The 22,058-nt window shown below is 43.1% G+C and overlaps 1 protein-coding gene and 1 pseudogene across 2 annotated transcripts in view; one reads left to right on the top strand and one right to left on the bottom strand.

Annotated features, from left to right (window-relative positions):
• The window catches only part of PRORP (protein only RNase P catalytic subunit), a 133,059-nt gene extending 123,040 nt beyond the window's left edge, over nt 1-10,019 (top strand). The window contains exons 6-8 of one of the 2 annotated variants that reach the window (XM_075532394.1): nt 3,280-3,428; nt 5,302-5,497; nt 7,553-8,189. In XM_075532394.1, the coding sequence (XP_075388509.1) occupies nt 3,280-3,428; nt 5,302-5,497; nt 7,553-7,684 (477 nt within the window). In that variant the 3' untranslated portion in view covers nt 7,685-8,189. Of the gene's footprint in view, nt 1-3,279; nt 3,429-5,301; nt 5,498-7,552 lie in introns of both variants that reach the window. The other variant, XM_075532395.1, reaches the window with a different exon arrangement.
• Nucleotides 390-2,441, bottom strand: LOC142426088 (heat shock protein HSP 90-beta pseudogene; annotated as a pseudogene).
• Nucleotides 10,020-22,058: the final 12,039 nt, after the last annotated feature.

Here is a 22,058-nt window from a genome sequence, read left to right as displayed (position 1 = left end):
CCGTGGCTAATTCTACTATTCATTCTTCGTAGTCTGTTCTTAGCCTGGAAACTGATGAAACCTGTTCACTCTGGGTGGCCCTGCGGGCATTTGCAATACCAGTGACCTACTTCCAGCGTCACAGCAACACGCAGCCACCACAGTGTGTCAGACTGACAGCCAAGTGTTGGAATTACATTGTTATAGAGTATAAATTAAAATGTATTCAAACAAAAGTCTCACAATATACAACCTCTAGCCCCATTCCCAAATAAGGTTGGGGACAGGGCTTGAAGGCTTTATATACTGTCTTACACACAAGAACAAGGAAAGGGACAACCACTGGTAGTCAGCAGGTGGAGCCGGGTGGGATAGGCTGCTCAAGGCTATTGTACTGAGGGCACAAGGCTTCAGAATAGCATGGTCCAATCTACTTCTTCCATGAGAGAGACATCCTTGTCACCTCATCAGGACCAGCAGCACTGGGTTCCTCTGCTGTCACTTCATCTTTATCAATGCCTAAGCCAAGCTTGATCATGTAGTAAATGTGGTAGGAGTGAGCCTGGGGATAAGCCAGAAGAAAGCAGTGAGTTTCAGAGAGCAGCACCACCAGATCCTTGATGACTGCGGTTCTTGACTGCCACAGCCTCTCACAATGGGGTGGTCAGGATTGATGTCCACGTGCTTTTCCCAAACAGCCTAGACTTCCATGATCTGCTCCATGTTGGCCATCCAGTCGCACTTACTAGCCACGGTGGAGCAGGGTGAAGACACAAGTCTATTGGAGACTGTCACTTTCTCGACCGTCTTAGCCAAGATTTCCTTCTTGAACTTGCAGAGGTTCTCAAAGTTGGCCTTGCTTTTGTCCACTTTAGCCCTAGGCCCTTCTTGGTAACTGAGCTCAGAGTCTTCATCAGGCTCCTTGAGCTGCTGCACACAGAACTTGTCGGTAGGTTTGGTCATTTAGGCAACTTCAAAGCCCCCCTTCTTTACTTTGTGGACAGAAGCAGAATTGGCCACCTGCTCTTTGCTCTCACAAGAAATGTGATAGATAGACTTGTTGGTGTCCTTCATGTGAGAGAGAGATTCTGAAAGAGAAGTCATCTGATTTGGAAAGTGGGATTCCACAGCAGCTTAGAAAGTTACTGCTGGTTAGTAGAGTCTGTGAGTGCCAAGCTTCAGGTTTGAGAGAAGGCCTTTCAGAATTTCTTATAGCTCTTGTCTTTGCCAGCTCAGAGAAGAGTTGAAGACACTCCTTGGCAGTGTTTTTGCAGATGACCTTTAAGATTTTGCCCTGCTGAGCATTCCTTGGGAGCTCTGCAGGGAGGGCCTCAGAGTCACCCCCCCCCCCCACACACACACACACAAAGTTGACACACGCTGGTAGCAACTCCTCTCAGTGGTCCATGATGCATGAACACAAGGTGGGCAGAAAGCGTACTGTTGTTCCTTTTCTTCTTGCTCTCAAAGAAGTCAAAGGGAGCTCAGCAGGGAATAAACATCGATGCCCTGTATTCCAACTGACCTTCTAGAGAAAAGTGCCTAAAGGGCAAGTGGTCTTCCCAGTCATAAGTAAGGCTCTTTCTATGTGATGTCATCAGAATTTCTGGTCCAAATAGGCTTGATCTTATTTCGTTTTTCCAGGTCGGTGTATTTCTCCGTAATCTTTGTGGTCTTTTTCTTGTTCTTACCACTGTCATTTTCCGCATCGGAGCCCACAGCTTCCATCTGGGGCTTCTCATCACCCTCATCTTCTTCCGCTGCCCCATTACTGCTGCTTTCCTTCTCTCGTTCTTTCTCCAGATGAAGGTACTGGGATAGCTTGTGAACTGGGAATGCTTCTTCACTACTTCAACTCACCTCTCCTCTAGTTACTCTGTCTGGTCTTTAAGGTGCAGGATCACTTTGGAACCCTGACTAATGGACTTACTGTGGTCATTACAGCCTGTGAAGACTAGACATACTGCTTATCACCATTGTGCTTTGTGATCACAGTCTCTTTCTATGGAATAGAAAATAGACAAAATAAAAGCCAGCACCAAATTGCCCAACTGTGGAAATGTCTGCACTCGCTTGCAGAGCCTCCATAAATGCTTTGGTACCAGACTTGGCAGTGGTTCCCAGGTTACCAATGAGATCAGCCTTGGTCCTGCCAGTGCCTTTATGGACTAGGGCCAGTGTGTTCCTGGGGGCTGGGGGTGGTGCTGATTTTCAGCTCTTGACCACTGTTCCAACTTGGAAAGGCCTGTCAGACTTTCATATTGAATCTTGTCCAAGGCAGCAGAAGCATTAAAGATCAACTCCTGAAGAAAAAATTCCTTATTAGAGGAGAAAATATTGATGATTGAGGCAGACTAGCCACTGTAACTCCATTTTGTTGATTGCTGAATGACCTGCCTCTTTCTCCCTCCCATTTCAGAAAGATTTCAGAATGTACTCATGTGTACCTGGCATAAGGACATTGTAATTAATTCTGTTATTCTCTAATATTATTCCTTTTTGATGTTGTAACCGGGATATTATAATTAATCTGACTATTCTTATTTTGTTAACCAGAATGTTATCATCAATCCTGCCATTGCGGTTGAATAGATGTACTCTGCAAGATTCACTTACTCTAAAGAATGTTAACATTAACGTTGCTATGCTTGTTCTGTCACACCCCCCCACCCCCATGCTTCACAGAAAAGGCACAGATAAATGAGCCAAATAATTTCGTGGTTTTTTGTCTTTGTAAATGCCTTCAGGGCAGCAACCTAGGGAAGCACTTTCAACCTCCTGGCAGCGCCCCCCACCCCCACCCCACTCCACCCCGCTATGACTGAATAAAGACTCTTCTCAGTTCTCAAGACATGTAGTGGCTGTCATTTACTTTAACCCGCAGCAGATGAGAGACAGGAGTTGGACCAAAGAGAAATTAAATGTTGAGAAAATAATGATGGCAACCTATGTACAAATATGCTCGATACAATTGATGTACTGATTGTTATAAGAGATGTAAGAACTCCCCATAAAATGATCTTTAAGAAATAAAAAAAAATAAAACAGCTAATTTTTGTTTAGAGAGTCTCCTTGGGTCCAATGTTGCCTAGCTAGCAGTCAGATGTTAAACATTAACTTATAATTAGGAAACATGTTCCTCAGACTTAAAAAAGATGGAAAAATATTTTAAGAAAATGTTTTTCTTGCCCCTTACCAGAAAAGAGTGCTTCACTAATGAGGTGAGCAGCCAAAAGAATCGCACTTCTTATGTCAGATTCTTCCCTTGGCCTCCTTGGGTCCTGGCCTTGTGTTTTTCAGCTCCTGGATGTGGTAACTCACCTGGCCAACCAGAATCTGCGCCTGCTGGTCCTGGGCCGGAAGCACATGCTAAAGCAGGGTCCCCGGTGGAGAAAGGATGAGATGGAGAAGGTGCAAAGGCAAGCAAGCTGCTTCTTTGCTGACAACATGTAAGTATTGAAGGTATTAGGTCCATGGACCTAGGCGCCAGCCTAGGGCTACCTGCTCGTTAGTTACCTATTTTTGGTATTTTAAAAGGCATACATGTATGTATTTTCAACATCATTCCAAATAAGACTTGGGTCAATTGATAGAAATACAGCTTCTACAGCAAGATGAACTTCAGTGCTTGGAGATGAGGATAAAGAAGATTTGTCAGCATCCCCCAAATCATATATTCTTTAACAAGGCAAAAATCGCTTTATGCGTGAAGCAGGAAACCAAACCCTCACCTAGACGCCAAGCCAGGCCTTTGTCCTTTCTTCTTACCTTCGCTCAGAGTCTTTCTTATTTTGTCTATTCAGAGGAGGGACGCTTCCATTTCTCCAAGCGTTGATGATAGTAGGAATGCTTTTCAGAAAATCACTTTAGAGAATATGAATTGGCATTGGGAAAACAGGTGTGGAAAGTATTCCACCTGGGCTCAAGTCCTACCTGGGAAGACATCTCCTTTCCTTCATACAGTGAGACAATACATGTTGCCAGCCAGTTGATGCTGATGCATAGGAACCCTGTAGGACAAAGTAGAATTGCCCTTTCCGGGCTCGAAGACTGTAATCTTTATGGAAACTGACTGTCCTATCTTCCTCTCATAGAGTGTAAGGTAGGTTCCAGTTCCCACTTTTGTTCAAATCACACATCGCAAATTCTCAGTAGAGCACCAAGTACATGGTAAACACATTGTTAGTTGTTATCACCCTTTTTGTCTTTGAGATTGATTCAATCAAGAATTGAATAACTGCAAAGAATTACAACCAAGAAGCCTGTTGGAACCTGGCCTTGTTGCTTGGTTTTGGGCTCTGTTTTTATTGTACTGGCTCCAATCCAACACCAAACTCAACTGTAAAGGATAATTTAAAGTTCTTCTGTGGCTTTGAATTTGAATATTAAAATGTATAACATTAACTAATATACTATAAAGAGCCGCTACAAACATAGATGCTAGTTGAATATTATAGTGAAACCTCATGTAACTGTCACCTATCTCCAACAATTACCTGCATCTTGCTCATCTTATTTTAAATAGCCCCCCACTTTTTTTTCCTGGAAAATTTTAAGATCGATTCCAGTCGTTTTACCACTTCACTTGAAATAGTTTAGAATGACAAGAACTTTTAGTGGTCCTACTTTGAGTAAGCTGAGCTAAGGGATATGACATTTGCCGTCCAAATGCTCCTGGGCCACGGGGGGGAGTGGGGTGGTTCCTGCGTTTGTACTGCAGATGTCCTCAATGCTAACGAAGGGCTGGAGATGAAGGTAGTGCCGAGACTTGGAGTTGCTAGCACCTCTCAAAGCTGGAGATGCTTTCAGGTTCTGATTCTGTTGACTTTCCAGAAGCTGTGTTAAGATACCAATTTGAGCCAGTTCTTTGATGACTTGCCAAGAAAGTGCTACCCTGCTAGTACTATTTTGGATGCTTCACATTTTGGTGGGGTGTGTGTGTAGGCGGTAAGAGGGTAGTATGTAAAGGGAAGAAGATGTGCCCTTAGAGTGCATGTGGTGAACACATAAAGTTTCCTGAGAACACAGAGAACTAACTTTTGAATGTGAAGAGAGGATTGTTAGAATCCTTCAATCCCTAGGGGAGCCCAGCTGAGCAGTTAGCGCCCCATCCTTAGTATTCTGTCCCCTCAGCTTTCTGTCTGTGTGCCAGATGACACCGCCTACCCTCTAAGGGCGTCCAGGAGAGCCTACCTGTGACCCTATCTGTCAAGCACTCAGAGGAGCGCCGAAGGAAACAGAGGAATAGAAGGCAGAGAAGCCAATGCTAGCCTCCACCTCCTCAGGGCTTGTGCTGACCATCCTTTCTCGTTGCTGCCTCAGCTCCGAGGATGATCCATTCCTTCTGTATGCCACACTGCACTCAGGAAACCACTGCAAGTTCATCACCAATGACCTGATGCGGGACCACAAAGCTTGTCTGCCCGATGCCAGGACCCAGCGCCTGTTCTTTAAATGGCAGCAAGGACATCAGCTGGCGATTACTAGCAGATTTCCAGGATCAAAGATAACTTTTCAGGTATATTATCTACTCGCTGCCTAATGTCAGCAGAGTAAAATAATAGTAAGAATGTGGCATAGTAACAGAATAATAAGACTACTTACAGATTGAGTGGCTTATTTTTCTTGATTTTAGTTTGGATTTTAGTATGTGGAAATTGTTCTTAGAAATAGAGTCTCTGTTTTAGCCAAAGTTTTGTAAACTCAACCCATTGCCATCGAGTCAATGCTGACTCCTAGCCACCCTGTGTAGACTGTAGATCTGTATGGGAGCAGAGAGCCTCCTCTTTCACCAGTGGAGCCGTTGGCTGTTTTGATCTGTGGATCTCGTGGTTAGCACCCACCCCTACTGCATAGCACCACCAGGGCACCTTAAGGTTTTGTCATCAAAGCCCCACTTGACTGACATACTGAAGGCGCCTCGGGTGTCATCCCTTTTTACTTCCGTGGGTCATCAGTTATCAGTTCTCATATGGATGGCCTCCCCCCCCAACCCCCGCGCTTATTTGTAACATCTTGTAATTGCTTCTCTTAGCTGGTTTGTCATATTTATACTTCTACTAAGTAACTCTTTTCCCCTTCCCTGAATCCACTCTACAGCATGGATCTCAGTTGGGTTCTTTGCATCCAGTTTGGTGCTATTGCATGCCACCGAGTTGAGCCCAATTCATAGTGACCTTCCATGACAGCGTAGAATGCCCTCCCTCCCCCGGGCCTCGTAGGCAGTCATCTCTATGGGAGCAGGTCCGGTCTTTTCTGCTTGGTTCAGAGTGCTGCCCTTTTGGTTAGCAGCGGGCGCTTCACTGCGGTGGCACCAGGGCTCTTTCACTCCAGATTGTATGGTTGTTGTTGGGTGCCACAGAGTGAATTCTGACTCACGGCAAATATCACAGAAGAGGACTACACCATGGGGTTTCCTAGGCCACAGTCTTTACAAGCGCAGACCACTGGATCTTTTCTACCATAGAGGGGCTGGTGAGTTTGAACTACCAACCTTTTGGTTATTAGGCAGATCACCAAACCCAGGCCACCAAGTCAATTTCAACTCATAGCAACCCAGTAGGACAGAATAGAGCTGTTCCACAGGGTTTCCAAAGCTGTAAACCTATGAAAGTGAAAGCCTCGTCTTTCTCCTGAGGAGTGGTTGGTAGGTTCAAACTGCCAACCTTTTGGTTAGCAGCCACCACGAGGATGCCTCTGTGAGAGCAAAAGGAAGAAAATGCAAAGAAAAAGTATTGCAGAAAAATACACTGGGCCCTCGCCAGATATGGTTCAGTTGTCTAAAAGTATACAACAGATTTATAGAAATGCAGTCTCAAATGAGACCAGGCTGCTCTCGGTAAAGTGAGCACAGGGGAGACTGAGGAACAGGACAGCTGGCCCAATTTCTGCAGCAACAATGGGAAAAATTGAGAGTAAAGAAAATTACCCGAGAGGAAATCCTCGGTTAACAGAAAATTAAGAAATACTTCCATGTAATAACTTCATTTCAATTCTAGTTTAAGCAAATCAACTGTAAAATACATATACACACATATAATTGAGAAAATGTAAGGAGTAATTTAATGTTGCTAAGGAATTGTTATTAATTTTTAAATGTAATACTGGTATTGACGTTAACTTTTTAAAACTACCGCCCTTAACTTTTAGGGGATACATAGTGGAAATTGCACAAAAGAAAAAGCATGTCCAGGGTGTGCTTGGGTGTGGGAGGGAGCAGGCAGCAGGTAGGAAATAGGATCAGCCTTGAGTTGGTGATGGCTGAAGCTGGTCGATGCGTGCATGGGGTCCAGTGTAACGTTTTGAGGCCTTCTCCTATTTTCTTCCTCATACTTACAAAATCAATAAAGGCAACTAAAAGAATTCTGTATCCTATAAGTGCAATGGTCATTTAGAGGGTCCTTAACTTTAAAACTGAAACTCAAAGAGAAGGAAGTCTTAATACATCTTTGCTGAGCTGCTGCTCCTTAAACAGCCCCTGAGAAGCAAGTGAGGAAATAAGCCTGGGAACAAACTGAGACGTCGTCGGGGAACGGGAAATGGCCAGGTAACCCAGTCGTGTTATTCTCAACAGCATGTCCTCAGATACGACACGGTGGTGCAGACAACGGGAGACTCTTGGCATATACCGTATGATGAAGACCTGGTGGAAAGATACTCCTATGAAGTGCCGAACAAATGGCTCTGCCTTCACCGAAAGACATAAGGCACTGTGCTGAGCCGGTGGCGGAGTGCCCCCTGGGGCGGCAGCCGAGCTTTTGGGTTGATGCTTGTTTGGGATGTTGCCTGTGTCCTGAAGACAAAAAAATTCCATTAATACTCTGTTTGGGTTGGTCTGTATGCTAACAAACTGATTTTTCAATTAAACGCGATATACGTTCTTTTCATAATGAGTTGCATGTTTTTTCCTAAGATTTGTTGTCAAATGTTTATCCATGAATGGGGGGACTCATTGCAGTGTGGATCCTACACTTCTCCTATCGGACCAGCTGCTCCCCTTGTTTGGGCAACACCTAGTGCTCCTGACTCCCATTTTGCTACTCTGCCTCCCCTTCCAGGGCACCAAAGCAGAGCCAGTCCATCTGGCTCTGGGCTACTCGTGCTGTTTCTGAAGCCCTTCTCCACACGTCATCTCCTACCCACTCTGAAGAGTCCTCCCTCTGTGAGGCCCTGATCGAGATACCAAAGGCTGAGCAATAAAGTTTAGTTACTTATCACCCAATGATATGGGTTCAAAGAAAAGGAACAATTTGTCCTTTTGACTTAGTTTAGTAAAATAATTAATAGTTATCGGTTTTATCCCCTTGCTACATCTCTCACCTCTGCTTTTGATTTCAGCTCAAAATATTCATGTTTGCAACTCCTTCTGATAGTTCTTGGCTCACCCAGACTCACTGCGGAATGCCTTTAGTCTCTGTTCTCGGCTGCACTTCCCGAGAAAACCCCTCCCAATGTCTCTCCCTTTGGGGTGTTATCTCCTGAACTCACCTGAGGGCATCGGCTGTGGTCCTTTCTTGCTGTCCACCATAGCTGGGCCTTTCTTATTCAGATCATTCGTTTTGAAATTCACTTTCTCCAAGAAAGTATTTTTTATTCTCTATACCTGTTCCCATCTTTAGTCACCAGGTCTAGGAATATGGAGAGAGAATCTTTTAGACAAGACAATGTCATTTATAATTATTTCAGAATTCCAGTTTTTATATTAAAAAGCCATTCATCTCTACAAAGGCAGCATGTCTACATCCTTAGCCATTTCTAAGGCCAAAAAAGCCCTTAAAAATTTGTGGTTTTTTACTCATGAAGACTGACAGAAGTTAAAGTGATATAGAATCTAGGATAATTAAAAATGGAAAAGAGCTAAATATCCATTGGTATAAATTATATAAATTATGATTTATATATCCAGTGGAATGTTACAGAGCCACAACTTTACCTTTATTTATGCAAAGATATTCATATAATCATTTAGGTGGAATACACAATCATGCCAGCTGCATGAAGTCATACACATGCACTGAATCAGGGTGTGTGTCACGCGCAGAGAAGAGGAAAATGGACTGTGCCCATCGCCGGGATCTTCCTGGGATGTTCTTCCGCATACGTCCCCTGCGCTCACCTGCTCCTTTCTCAGTTGTCGATGAAGCCTGTGCTGCCCTCATCTGCCCTCCTGCTGATGCCCCGCGGGGACACCGCCCCTCGGAGCCGTCTGTCCGTCTGTCACAGCTGCCGCTGCCGCTGCTGTTGGTTGCCATAGAGCCCACGCCAGACTCCTGAGGACCCACGTGTGCTGCTCCATCGGGTTCTCAAGGCTGTGACCTTGCAGAAGCAGGCCCACAGGCCCGTTTGTTGAGGTGCGTCTGGTGGGTTCAAAGCAGAGACCTTCTAACTTGTAGTTAGACACACGGAAGCTTCTGTACCTCCCAGAGACTCCTCCATGGCATCCACGACCTTCTGGCTCAGCAGAAATGTCACTTTTTTAAATTTGGAAATTCAATGAAGGCATAGACTTATTTGTTTGTGTGAACTAATGTATCTTGAGTGCTAAGTACAATGTAAGGAACAAAGTAGGCATAATTTAGAAGACGGCGAGCGTCTGTAGAAAATAATCAGAAAAATATATAGAAAAGTCCCGCCGAGGGTGAGTGCAGAGTGGAGACTCAAAGCCCATCGGCAGCCGACCGGACACCACTTACTGAAGGGTGGCGGGGAGGAGATGAGCCAATCAGGGTGCAGGGTAGCAACGATGAAACATATAACTTTCCTCTAGTTGTTAAATAACTTCCTTCCCCCACTATCATGATCCAATTCTACCTTACAAATCTGGCTAGACCAGAGGATGTGCACCGGTACAGATAGGAACTGGAAACAGGGAATCCAGGGCAGATGACTCCTCCAGGACCAGTGGTGAGAGTGGCGATGCCTGGAGGGTGGAGGGAAGGTGGGATGGAAAGGGGAAACTGATTACAAGAATCTATGTATAGCTTCCTCCCTGGGGGAGGGACAGCAGACAAGAGGGCAGGGGGAGACATCAGACTGTATAACATGACAAAATAATAATTTATGAATTATGAAGGGTTTATGGAGTAGGGGAGAGTGGGAGGGAGGGGGAAAACAAGCAGCTGATATTAAGGGCTCAAGTGGAAGACAAATGTTTTTGAGAATGATGATGGCAACAAATGTACATATGCGCTTGACACAATGGATGTATGTATGGTGATAAGAATTGTACGAGCCCCCAATAAAATTATTTTTTAAATAAAATTTCAGTTATATTCTTCCTCAAAAAAAAAAAGTCCTGCCAGTATTTCTAAACTTAGAGAGTTTTTGTATGCACAAGCACGGATGAATACTTTAAAATAAATTTCCTCATAGCAAATAGTCAAGTAATAATGCAGTACTTTAAAATTGTATCATGATATAATCCAGACATGTAGACGTTACAAAGACTATACTTAACACTCAAAATTTGGCCTAGAATATTAATGTCTTCCTTACAAAAGTGACTACTTTCCTAAATTTGGTGTTTTTGATCCTCTTGTCTTTAAAATTCTGTTGTGTTCATCGAGCTGGGCAAGGCAGAAAGTATTGGTACTAAGGTTCTAGTTCTTACACATACAAATGCAGTCCCAGTAAACGTGTTTAATCATGTCTCAGCTATAGGCCGCAGCCAGAGGCTCAGTAGTTCCCTAGGCTTCGGTTCATTAGGGTGCCTTCCAGAAAAGGTCCAAACAGAACAGTCAAGGGATCCATCCGGCCAGCTGAGGTCAAGAGAGCTCACCTCTGAAAGTTGTGGCACTGTTTTTTGGAATCTCAAGAGCGTAATCTTGACCAATTTGATACCAGATGATCATAGAGGCTTATTATGAAGAAATTTTAAGAAAACTGACAACTGCATTGGTGAGAAAAAGACCAGGAGAACTGACCTAAGGAATTTCCCCATCACTCCAATGTACCTGTCCATTCTTTGAGGGCAGCAAAAGCTGCCCTAGGAGGATCTCATGGGAAACCTTGCCCCATCTACCGTGTAGCCCGCATCTTGCCCCTGCTAGCATCTTTTTGGTCCCCAAGCTTAAAGAACACTTTAAGGAAAACAGTTTGATTCCTTCAAGGTTGCCGGGACTTCCATTTTGACGTGGGTCAATCAGAGCACAGAATTCTTTGGGGAAAGATTAGAGAGATGGAACCGCCACCTTCAGGTGGAGGAGACCGGAAACAAAAGGCTCACATTTTGATATATTTATCCAGTAAAGGTTTCTAGGACTTTTTTAGCAATACTTTTTTGACTTACATACATCCCTATGTAGTCTAGTGTATTAATAAAAAATTTCTTAGATCTCTTAAGACTGGAATCATTCTCTGTGTACTATTCTCTGATTTGCTTTGTGCTTTTGCTGAACATTATGTTGAAATTCATCCATGGTTAGCATTGTTACACCTTATTTTTGTTACAGTGTTCAGTTTTACTTATTCATGGTTGTTGTGTTCAGTTTTATTTATATTTATGTGTTCAGTTTTATTTATTCAAACTTATTCATTCTCCTGTCAGTGGATAGTTAGATTTTGTTCTCATTTCATGTAGCTCATTTTATAATCTACCAGCATGTTTTCTTTTACTGATAAATGTATTTCAAATATTATGGGTAGAATTCTTACTATTCTTCAAATAGCCAAAAAGTGACTATCATTCAAATGTCTATCAAAAGGATCACAGATTTAAAAATTGAAATGTATTGGTTATCGTGGTATATTACTCATCAATATAATAAATAACCAACATGAAACAACTCAGATGTTTTTTTGGTGTTTTTTTTCTTTTGAAACTCTTTTTCTTTTAATCTTTTTATTGGGGCTCATAAGGCTCTTATCACAGTCTGCACATACATCAATTGAGCAAAGCACCCTTATACATTCGTTGCACTCATCATTCTCATAATTCACCTTCCACTTGGGTTCCTGGAATCAGCTCGGTTTCCCTTTTTTTCCCCCGTCCTCCTCCCTCCCCGATCCCACCCCTGGTCCCTTGATAGTTTATAAATAATTATTATTCAGATGTTTTTTAAAAGTATAAAAACAAAAAAATTAGTTGCACATGATAACATGGTGAATGATTCAAGAGCAAGCAAAACTAACGAGTAAAATCGAAACAGGGTTGGTTGTTTGAGGGAGGGAAAGTCAGAAAATTCTGGGGGTGGTGAAAAGTTGTATAGATTTGATCTGTGACAGTAAAAGGTATGTGTATATACTAATCAGAATTCATCAGAATAACCAGGTTCACTGTATAACACCATAACTCAATAAAATGTATTAACATTAAAAAGATGTAGAGGAAATTAAAAGTAGCTTCATTTACATAAAGTTGTATACATATCTACGGATGCTGTAACAAAAGTAACAAAAGTGGGTAGTCTTAGTGAAAAGGTATTTATTTTCTCATAGTCAGACACTAGCTGTCCAAATGCAGGGCTCTAGCCCCAAGGGAAGCCTTTCTCTCTGTGTTGGCTCTGAAAGGAGGTCCTTGTCTCTGGCATGACATCTGTCTTCTCTCATCTGTGCTTCTTCTCTGCCTAATCTGCTCCTATTGTTTTTCAAAAGTGACTGGCTTTAAAACACACCACACACTGACATGATCTCATTAACAAGACAAAGAAAACCTGTGACCAAATTGGATTACAGATATACGGATGAGGATTTAAAACACATGTTTGGATGGGGTCACAATTCAATGCATAGCATGTATACAAGGGGATACCAAAAAAGAATGGATTTTTTTTCAAAGCTATGTATTTAAGTTAAAAAACAACCTTCTCACCTTCAAAGTACTCTCCGCTACATTTGTCAAATCTGCAATCCCATTTTTGGAAACATTTTTCAAATCCATCCATTTGGATGGCTGACAGCACCTCCCTTGTTTTGTTCTTCACCTCTTCAACATCATCAATCGCTGTCCTTTCATTTGTGGAAACAAAAAGATGTCACGGGGAGCAAGGTCAGCTGAGTAAGGTAACATGGGGCAAGAGAGACATGCTGTTTTTTGCCCCAAACTGGCACACTGAGATGGCTGTGTGAGCCGGTGCATTGTCATGGTGGCAAAACCAGTCCCCCAGCTGCCACAAATCAGGCCTTTTTTGTCTCACCCTGTTACACAATCTTTTTTTTTTTCCTGTTACACAATCTTCTCAAAACCAAATAAAAAGCTTGATTAACATTCTGACCTGGTGGAGTGCCGAACTTGAAATGCACTATCCCCCTCACTTCAAAAAAACCAATGAGCACCGTCTTGGTCTTTGATTTCATTACCAAGCTCTTTGGGGCAGGGTGACAATGGCGTCTTCCACTGGCTTGACTGAGGTTTGGTTTGGGGTCATAAGAACAGCACTGTGTTTTATCCCCAATACCAACCTTGGGGAAAACCATCTAGGTCGCTGGAAAGCTGTTCTTGCAAAGCACGGCATGTTTCCACTCGACCCTCTTTGTCCTGCTCAGTCAGACCGGAGGCACCCGTTTTGCTGACACCCTTCTCATTCCCAAGTCTTCTGTTACCATTGGCTGAACCGAGCTCCGGAATGGTCCAGCTAACTTCCCGGTCTCTTCAGTAGTCTGTCTTTGGTCTTGGAGCACAAGGGCGTGAATTTTGTCAACGTTTTTGCCCCTTCAGGAAGTTGACATCTGTCCAGAATGAGGTTTACCATCAATTGACGGTTCACCTTTTTCAAAACAAGAAAGCTTGAGTTTTTCCCATAGCACTGACTTTCTAGGCTGTGTTCAACATCACAGCAGTTTCTGCGGCATTTTCCCAAGCAGGAAACAAAATTTCACAGCCACGTGCTGTTCTCTTAAATCAGCCATCACAAAAAACGAGGTTCGAGCAACTCTGCTTTACGAAAAAAATTGTGACCAGAGAGAACCTTCCCAGGTGCCTTGCTGTACACTGGGTGTACGAACTCAGAACAAATTGCTCTACACTTCCCTAGTGGGCGTACTACAAAAGCTCAGCTTAGCAGAGCTTTTTTCCGTTTGTTGGGGGGTACCTCATATAAATAAGGAGTGTGTTATACACAGACAGACATGGGCGGCTATGTCACCACACTGGATAACAGTGGTGTTGGGGATGGTGGGGATTTTTTTTTTTAGCAATATTTATGTTTTCTTGGTATTTTCTGTGCTATGTGATAAAAAGTTTTTTTAATCTGTTAATTGGGCAGGAGAATATGATAGAGGGCAGACTGGTGTGGTCGGAACCATGAAAAATAGAAGTGTTTCATTATATAGTTTTTACCATTTACTAAGTTCACCATTGCTGAGTGACTAGACCAGAGAACTCTCCATTTAGACCATTAAATGATGCTGAGATTCAGAAAACTCTTAGAAATCAAATATGCTTGTATCCTAAATGTCAAAAACTCCATACTTAGAAAACTGTTTCAGCATGCTAACCCTTTTTTATTTTAAAGGAAGTATCCTGTTTTAAGGGGGAAAAATTACAAAGTCATGTATTAAGCTTGGCTGAAACCTTTAATGCAGCTTCCTCACAAGAAGCACAGAGAGGTGGGGCACGACCCAAGAACAGACTCAGAAAGATGAAGCGGGCCCCTGGATTTTAGTTAGTGAGTGGAGATATTCCAGCCATTACCCACCCTTCTGATTTTCAGTCAAGTATTCCACTGGACATTGTGGCTTAGGCCAAAGTAATTCCTAAAACTCAGAATGGTAGAGCATCAACTTACTTTGAAATTTTGTTGTCAGCCACTTAAGAGAAAGCAAAGGAAGTGAAAGGAAGATAACAAAGGAGACCTTTTTAAAGGGCTCAAGTTTCCAGAAGGGCTCACTAAGATAGAAAGTCATAGTAGGGAAAGTTATATTTTGACCCCCTGATACTATTCAGAAATAAAACCACGGGTGCTGCTTAGAGTTAATGGAGGTGCATCTGTTCTTTGTCCAGGGGTGGAGAGAACCTTCTGGAAGAGCTGGGGGAAGTCACAGTGACACAGTGACCCTGGGGAGGGGAGGGGTGCTCAGAACACAGGCAGCTTTCATCTGACTGCTCCTTTTCATTCTGATCGCCTGCAAGAGACAGAGATGCCAGTCAGGCAGGATCCAAGGAACGATGGGGAAAGGTTTTCCTAAAACCTATGCTTTGCAGCGGGAGCAGGGGGTGGGGAGAGTGTATTAGAAAAAGTTATTGGTGTTAGGAAGGAACTCACGGTTTTGAGTCTCTCTTTTCTAGGTTCTTGTCCCTGCTCACAAAAAATAATTACAGATGAGGGACATCATTCAGAACAGAATCAGACCAGGTTTAAATGGAACTAGTGAGTTTATTGAAGAGGCACTGTAGTGTGGAACACCACCACCCCTCCCCACTTCCCCCACTATCATGATCCGAATTCTACCTTGCAAGCCTGGCTAGACCAGAGGATGTGCACTGGTACAGATAGGAACTGGAAACACAGGGAATCCAGGGCATATGATCCCTTCAGGACCAGTGGTGTGAGTGGCGATACTGGGAGGGTGGAGGGAGAGGGGATTGGAAAAACGGAACCGATTACAAGGATCTACATGTGACCTCCTCCCTGGGGGACGAACAACAGAAAAGTGGGTGAAGGAAGATGTCGGACAGGGCAAGATATGACTAAATAATTATTTATAAATTATCAAGGGCTCATGAGGGAGTGGGGAAGCGGGGAGGAAGGGGAGAAAATGAGGACCTGATACCAGGGGCTTAAGTGGAGAGCAAATGTTTTGAGAATGATGAGGGCAAAGAATGTCCAGATGTGCTTTACACAATTGATGCATGTATGGATTGTGGTAAGAGTTGTATGAGCCCGTAATAAAATGATTTAAAAAATTATTGCCAACTAAGAATCATATACCTTATGATATGATATGAAATTAAGACATTTCCAGATAAACAGAAATTAAAAGAAATTGTAAAAACCAGACCAACTGCTCAAGAGATACCAGAAGTCTTCAGACAGCACTAATAAGACAGACACAAGGTGAGATTAGCATGCATGATACCACCCAGATATAACAGTCTCCAAAGTAAAATAAACCTATAAAACAAAGTAGGAAGCCAGAGGTGTCCATTTGTAATAAAAACAATTAAAAAGTAAAAAGAAGCAAAAGTTTAGCTACAGAACATTCAAATGGGGAGGGATTGCATTAGAAGGCCCTGGATAGAGTGTGAGGAAAATGTAGATCAAAACTCAAAACCATGAAGGAGAACAGGCTTATTGGTTGGATAGAAACTGTGGCCTTTGAAATCTCTTCAGATCTAGAATTTAATTTTTCCTTGTGGCTCTATTTTCAGCACCCTCTCCAAAAAAAAAAGGTCAACAAATAAGTGAAATAATGAAAACTTTTGATGTGTTTGTACTCCTTAGATTAATCAACTATTTGGGATGAAGAATAGCATTTACCCATGGGCAAAGTTCAGAATGGTTAGGAGAGATGTAGGAATGGAGACAGGATACACAAGGAGGAGGTGCAGTGGGTGATGTTCCTGTGTGGTAACTGTCTCCTCAGTAAGAATTAATACCAAGCCAGTCTCCAGGAGCTGGAAATTGAAAAAGGTCCCAAAAGTCCAATTCTTGCAAGATGATAGTCTACTCCATTTTTCTCCCACTCCTCCCTTGAGTATTTTTCCCTCTTGTCTCCGAGTCCTGCGAATCGCTAGTGTCTCACAGAACTCACAGAAGTTTGAGGGGGGGAAAAGTTTGAGGAAATGTCTTCACTCTGGTCCGTGTGGTTTAGTCCGAAGGTCAAGCAGGGGTAAGGCCGAGGCTGGGGTCAGAGGATGCACTCCAATCCTGACTCTTACCTGTGATGAGATCCCACCCCTTGCTGCTCTGTGGACTCATCTTATACACAATCGGATGGCATTGCAGAGAATCCTGTTCACATTTACAACTAAATCCTATCAGTGTCTTCCTCCACCTTCTTACTAGACCTGTGCAGGGAAAGATCATTTGGTGGGAGTTACGTGGTGTAATCGAATTTCACTCAAATGTAATAATCTGTGCTCCACTCCTGGACTGTGCCTTATTTATGCACCTATGACCCTGGCGCCTCTTGCAAGATGAAACTAGTAGGCATTGGCCTCCTACTAGTCTTAATCAGCCAGACATTTTTCCTAGGCCACTTCAGACACAGTTTTCTTCTCCTCTCAGCTATAGCATAGAATTCCTTATATCCTTTGTAAATAATAGTAACTGAGATAACAATTTCACACCCTTTGCTAAGGTCAGAGCTCAAGCACATCCCATTCCTGTTTGTTAGCCGATGATTCTCTCCAGAATTGGACCACAGCCGCAGGTGTATGAAATCTGGGATTATTATATATCACATAAAGGATTATAGCTTGGAGGGCCATATTAATTGAGTATAACTCAATCATTGAGGGGATTGCAATGATTGAGATAAAACAAAATGTGTATGAATTTTTTAATGTAAAACTTTCAACCAATTCACAATTGAAAAAAATTAAGCAGAAAATTAGAGGAGCAGATTAAGAAAGCAGAAATGTAAAAAGATAGGGGCCAAGCCAATGGAGATCGCCACAGAACCCAGAAACTAACTAAAAAGACAAGGACCTTCCTCCAGCGCCGACAGGGAAGTGGGAGAAAGACAAGAGCAGACAGAAAAAGCTTTCCCCTAGAGCTAGTGCCCTGTATGTGGACGGTTAGCCTCTTAAACTATGAGAGAATAAGTAATTGGTTGGCTAAAGAAAAAAAACTGTGCTGTGGATTGGTAAAAAGTCTTTAATGTCAGACCATTATGTAAGATAAAGGCTTCGCAAAAACATAAACACTGCCACTTAAAAATGTCTAAAAAAATTTTTTAACCAAACAAATAAATGTGTAAAATACTTTGTGCTTCTCTCTGTCGCTCTGGAATTTCAGCCATCTGTCCCTCTTGTTCTCGGACGCTGCAAACGCGAATCTCTTGCGAGAAGCCTGCGCTTATTCTCCTTGAGGCCTCACTCACCTGCGGTGCCTTGCCTTCCTATAAATGTCACTTCTGCCTCCATTCTAGTAGGCTCTTGCTGTTTGACTGTTCTTCCATCCTACAAAATGCAGCCTGTGTTTATATTAGCTCTCCCCCCACCCCCACCCGCCCTGCCCTGCTAGCTCCTCTCTCTAAAAGGGAAGGTGTACCAGGTAGTCTCTGGATTCTGGACCTTCCCTCTGAGTCTTCATTTGCTGAAAACCCACGTGATCAAGAATTGAGGACAAAGTTCAGACCAGATCTGGCATCTCGGCCATCCTTTGGCTTCTAAAGGAGTTCTGTGGGAATGACCAGAGGGGAAGGGATCATGGGAACACAGTCCACCGCGATGGAAAGAGTGCCTTGTCTCAGGCCTGGATATAAACAGAGTTCTAAGTAAGAGGAACCGGGAAATTGCTGGGGTCTCCTGTAGCCCATCATGTAGAATTGGGGATGCTGGATAAATAAATAAAGGATGCCCACTTAAATTCTAATTTCAGGTAAATATGTGAGTTTGTCCTAAAGATATTTGTACTTGATCTGAAATTCAGTGGAGTGGCCTTTATTTTTATTTGTGAAACCTTATAGTCCCAGGTGGGAGTTACATGGAAGAGTAAGGGGTGGTGCTACCTGACGCCTCTACACAAAGCATCATCAGTTCTACAGGAGGCAGGAGACTAGGCATCAGTGAGTAAAGGGCATCTGGAAGAGGGCAGACAGGAGGGAGGACCAATTTTCCTTGCCCTTTCCCTGCCCAGACGAGGATAAGTAGCGTGCTTAAGTCTACACTTTATCAATGGAAAGAGTTCCCTTCAGCGACCTACTTGGTTGAAGCAGGAGAAAATGCTTACAGCAAGAACAAGCAGCAAGAACACAGGCGAGTGGCTTTAAACTCGAGGCGTAATCGTTCATTTCCCTTCATCATCCCTGTTTTATGTTGTTACGGGCTGCTCTGGCCCCTAGTCGCCTCAAGCTCGTTCGTTTTCAATATTTGATCCGACTGAGCATGCTGCTGAAGACACACGTGTGATTTGGAATCAACAGGAAGACAACGATCTAATCACTGATGGCAGCTAAAAGTAGTGTTTGTTCCCAGAGTACCCTCAGACAGACACGCTTATTAAGTATTTTAAGCTATTGCAATAACCATGATTACTTTCTCTAAAGAGCAGTGACATGTGCAAGTTTTTTGGTTGTTCCTGACAAAACAATGGTTCTAAAGCATTTGTTTCAACCACATAAAAATGACTTCAGTCTTCCTCTTTGGTTCTTTTAAAGCTTTAGTGCAAGGAACTGCTGTGATGGCTCTTCTTCCTAATATGTAGGGGACATAAGTTCATTTTAAGGAGATCCAGCCAAATTACCCATCACTCTCATCTAGACTAGAACATTATGAAATCGCTGTTTCTTGTTCACATCTGAATATTAAAGTCCCTTATTGCAACAGATTTCTTGTCCTTTCTGGGATGACACTGCAACCCAGGATGTTGGCTACCTGACAGATTCAAAAAGAATCTCCTGACAATTGTATTGACTGGGCTCTGAGGAGCAGGGGGGCATCCTGGGCTGCGAGTGGAGCTTCCTCCTCCATGAAACACAGTGATGTCAGGTCTTTGGAAAGGTAAGTCACTCGTCCAGACTTGCTGCCTAAGATAGACACTATTACTAACTCTGTAAAGTAGCTCATTCTTGTATTCTTTGCAGTGACCTTGCCCTAGAGCTGTGTTTCCCAAAGTGGACGGTGCCATCCAAAGAGCCTGCACCAGCACATACCTGCACTTTAGTATGGACTATGGGCTATCGTACAAATGTTTTCATTGCAGGGAGGGGGCACTGAGGAATTTTTTCTGGGAAAGGAGAAATAGGCCAAATAAATGTGAAAGCTTAGCCCCTACAGCCTAAAGCTGCATTTTTCTCTACCCTCCACTCCAATCATATATATAATAGATATATGTATATATATATTTATACATACATAAATATACCTATTTTTCTCTACACATGTAGCCCTTTAAAAATATCTTTCTCAGCAAATTCTTTTTAACATTATTTTTACACTTGGCAGAAAATGAACATTTTTCCTTGTTCTTATATTACTCCACTGATTTTCCCTGATGTACTCTAATCATATAAATTCATAAGTGAATTAAACAAAAAGCAGCAAAGCTGTTAGTGTCAAGTTGATGACAACTCATCGCAACTCTATAGGACTGAGTGAAGCTGGTCTTCACGGAAGCAGAGTGCCACCTCTTTCTCCCTCGGTCTCCTGAGAAAGGGCTGGTGGGGTCAAACTGCACCAGGGCACCCAGCTTAAGAGGGGCACCCAGGTTAATCCAGGGCATTGCTGTATACCCATGGTATGATTCACATGGCTCATGCGGAGTGGGGGGTGGGCTAGTGGTGACTCGTTGGACTGCGACCCATAAGGTGAGCATTCTGATATCACCAGCTGCTCCACAGGACACAGAAGGGACTTTCTACTTCCATCAGGAGTGATGGGCTCAGAAACCCCGAGGGAGAGGCAGTTCTACTCTGTCAGGGTTGTTCTGGGTTGGAATTGACTCTATGGTGGTGAGACTTTTAAAAAAAACCATACATCCATTGTGTAAAGCACATCTGTACATTCATTGCCCTCATCATTCTCAAAACATTTGCTCTCCACATAAGCCCCTAGCATCAGCTCTTCATTTTCCCCCCTCACTCCCGACTCTCAACTCCCTCATGAACCCCTGATAATTTATAAATTATTATTATTTTGTCATATCTTACACGGTCCAATGTCTCCCTTCACCCACTTTTCTGTTGTCCGTCCCCGAGGGAGGAGGTTATATGTAGATCCTTGTAATCAGTTTCCCTCTTTCCAACCCATCCTCCCTCCACCCTCCCAGTATCGCCACTCACACCACTGGTCCTGAAGGGATCATCTGTCCTGGATCCCCTGTGTTTCCAGTTCCTATCTGTACCAGTGTACATCCTCTGGTCTAGCCAGATTTATAAGGTAGAATTGGGATCATGAAAGTGGGGTGGGGAGCAGCATTTAGGAACTAGAGGAAAGTTGTATGTTGCTACACTGCACCCTGACTGGCTGTCTCCCCCCCCCCCATGGCCCTTCCATAAGGGGATGTCCAGTTGCCTACAGATGGGATTTGGGTCTTCACTCTGCACTCCCTCTCATTCACAATGATACATTTTTTGTTCTTTGATGCCTGATACCTGATCCCTTTGACACCTCGTGATTGTACAGGCTAGTGTGCTTCTTCCATGTGGGCTTTGTTGCTTTTGAGCTAGATGGCTGCTTGTTTACCTTCAAGCCTTTAAGACCCCAGATGCTATATCTTTTGATAGCCAGGCACCATCAGCTTTCTTCACCACATTTGCTTATGCACCCATTTGTCTTCAGCGATCCTGTCAGGAAGGTGATTATCATGGAATGCCAGTTTAATCGAACAAAGTATTCTTGCATTGAGGGAGTACCTGAGTGGAGCTCCAATGTCCTTCTGCCACCTTAATACTAAACCTATACATATATGTACATAGATCTATTTCCCCAACATCATATATAAATATATTTACCTATGTACATGCCTTTATTTAGACCTTACAAATGCCCTTTGCCTCCTAGCTCTTTCCTCTATTTCCTTTTACTTTCCTTTTGTCCCACTATCATGCTCAGCCTTCATTTGGGTTTCAGTAATTCCTCTCAGTTACATTACCCTTGGTCTCTCCCTACCAGGCCTCCTACACCCTCCTCATGTGGTGAGGCTTTTTTAAAAAAAAAACATCTTTCTGGTATCTGTTTTCGAATTTGAAAATGCAGTTAAGTCTTTCCTCATTATATGTATATAAGTATTTATGTGTGTATGTATGCTGGTATGTATGCATAGCCACTAAAGAGGACATGAACCCCAAAGAGCTCCTACTAAATAGTGATATTGTCAGCCCCTATGCTAATGTTCCCGATCTGGTAGATGCGTTTATAGCAGAGCAACTTCAAAGTTGTGATTATATATATAGTCAACATGGTACCTGTAAAAAGATATAGGTAGAGTTTAGCCTGCCAATCAGGTCCCAGCTTGATTACCTCATTTGGAAGGAGC

The sequence above is a fragment of the Tenrec ecaudatus genome, chromosome 14 (assembly GCF_050624435.1).
Source record: "Tenrec ecaudatus isolate mTenEca1 chromosome 14, mTenEca1.hap1, whole genome shotgun sequence".
In the NCBI taxonomy this organism is placed as follows: Eukaryota; Metazoa; Chordata; class Mammalia; order Afrosoricida; family Tenrecidae; genus Tenrec; species Tenrec ecaudatus.
The sequence above is the reverse complement of the archived record's forward strand: the minus strand, read 5'-3'. Positions and strand labels throughout refer to the sequence as shown.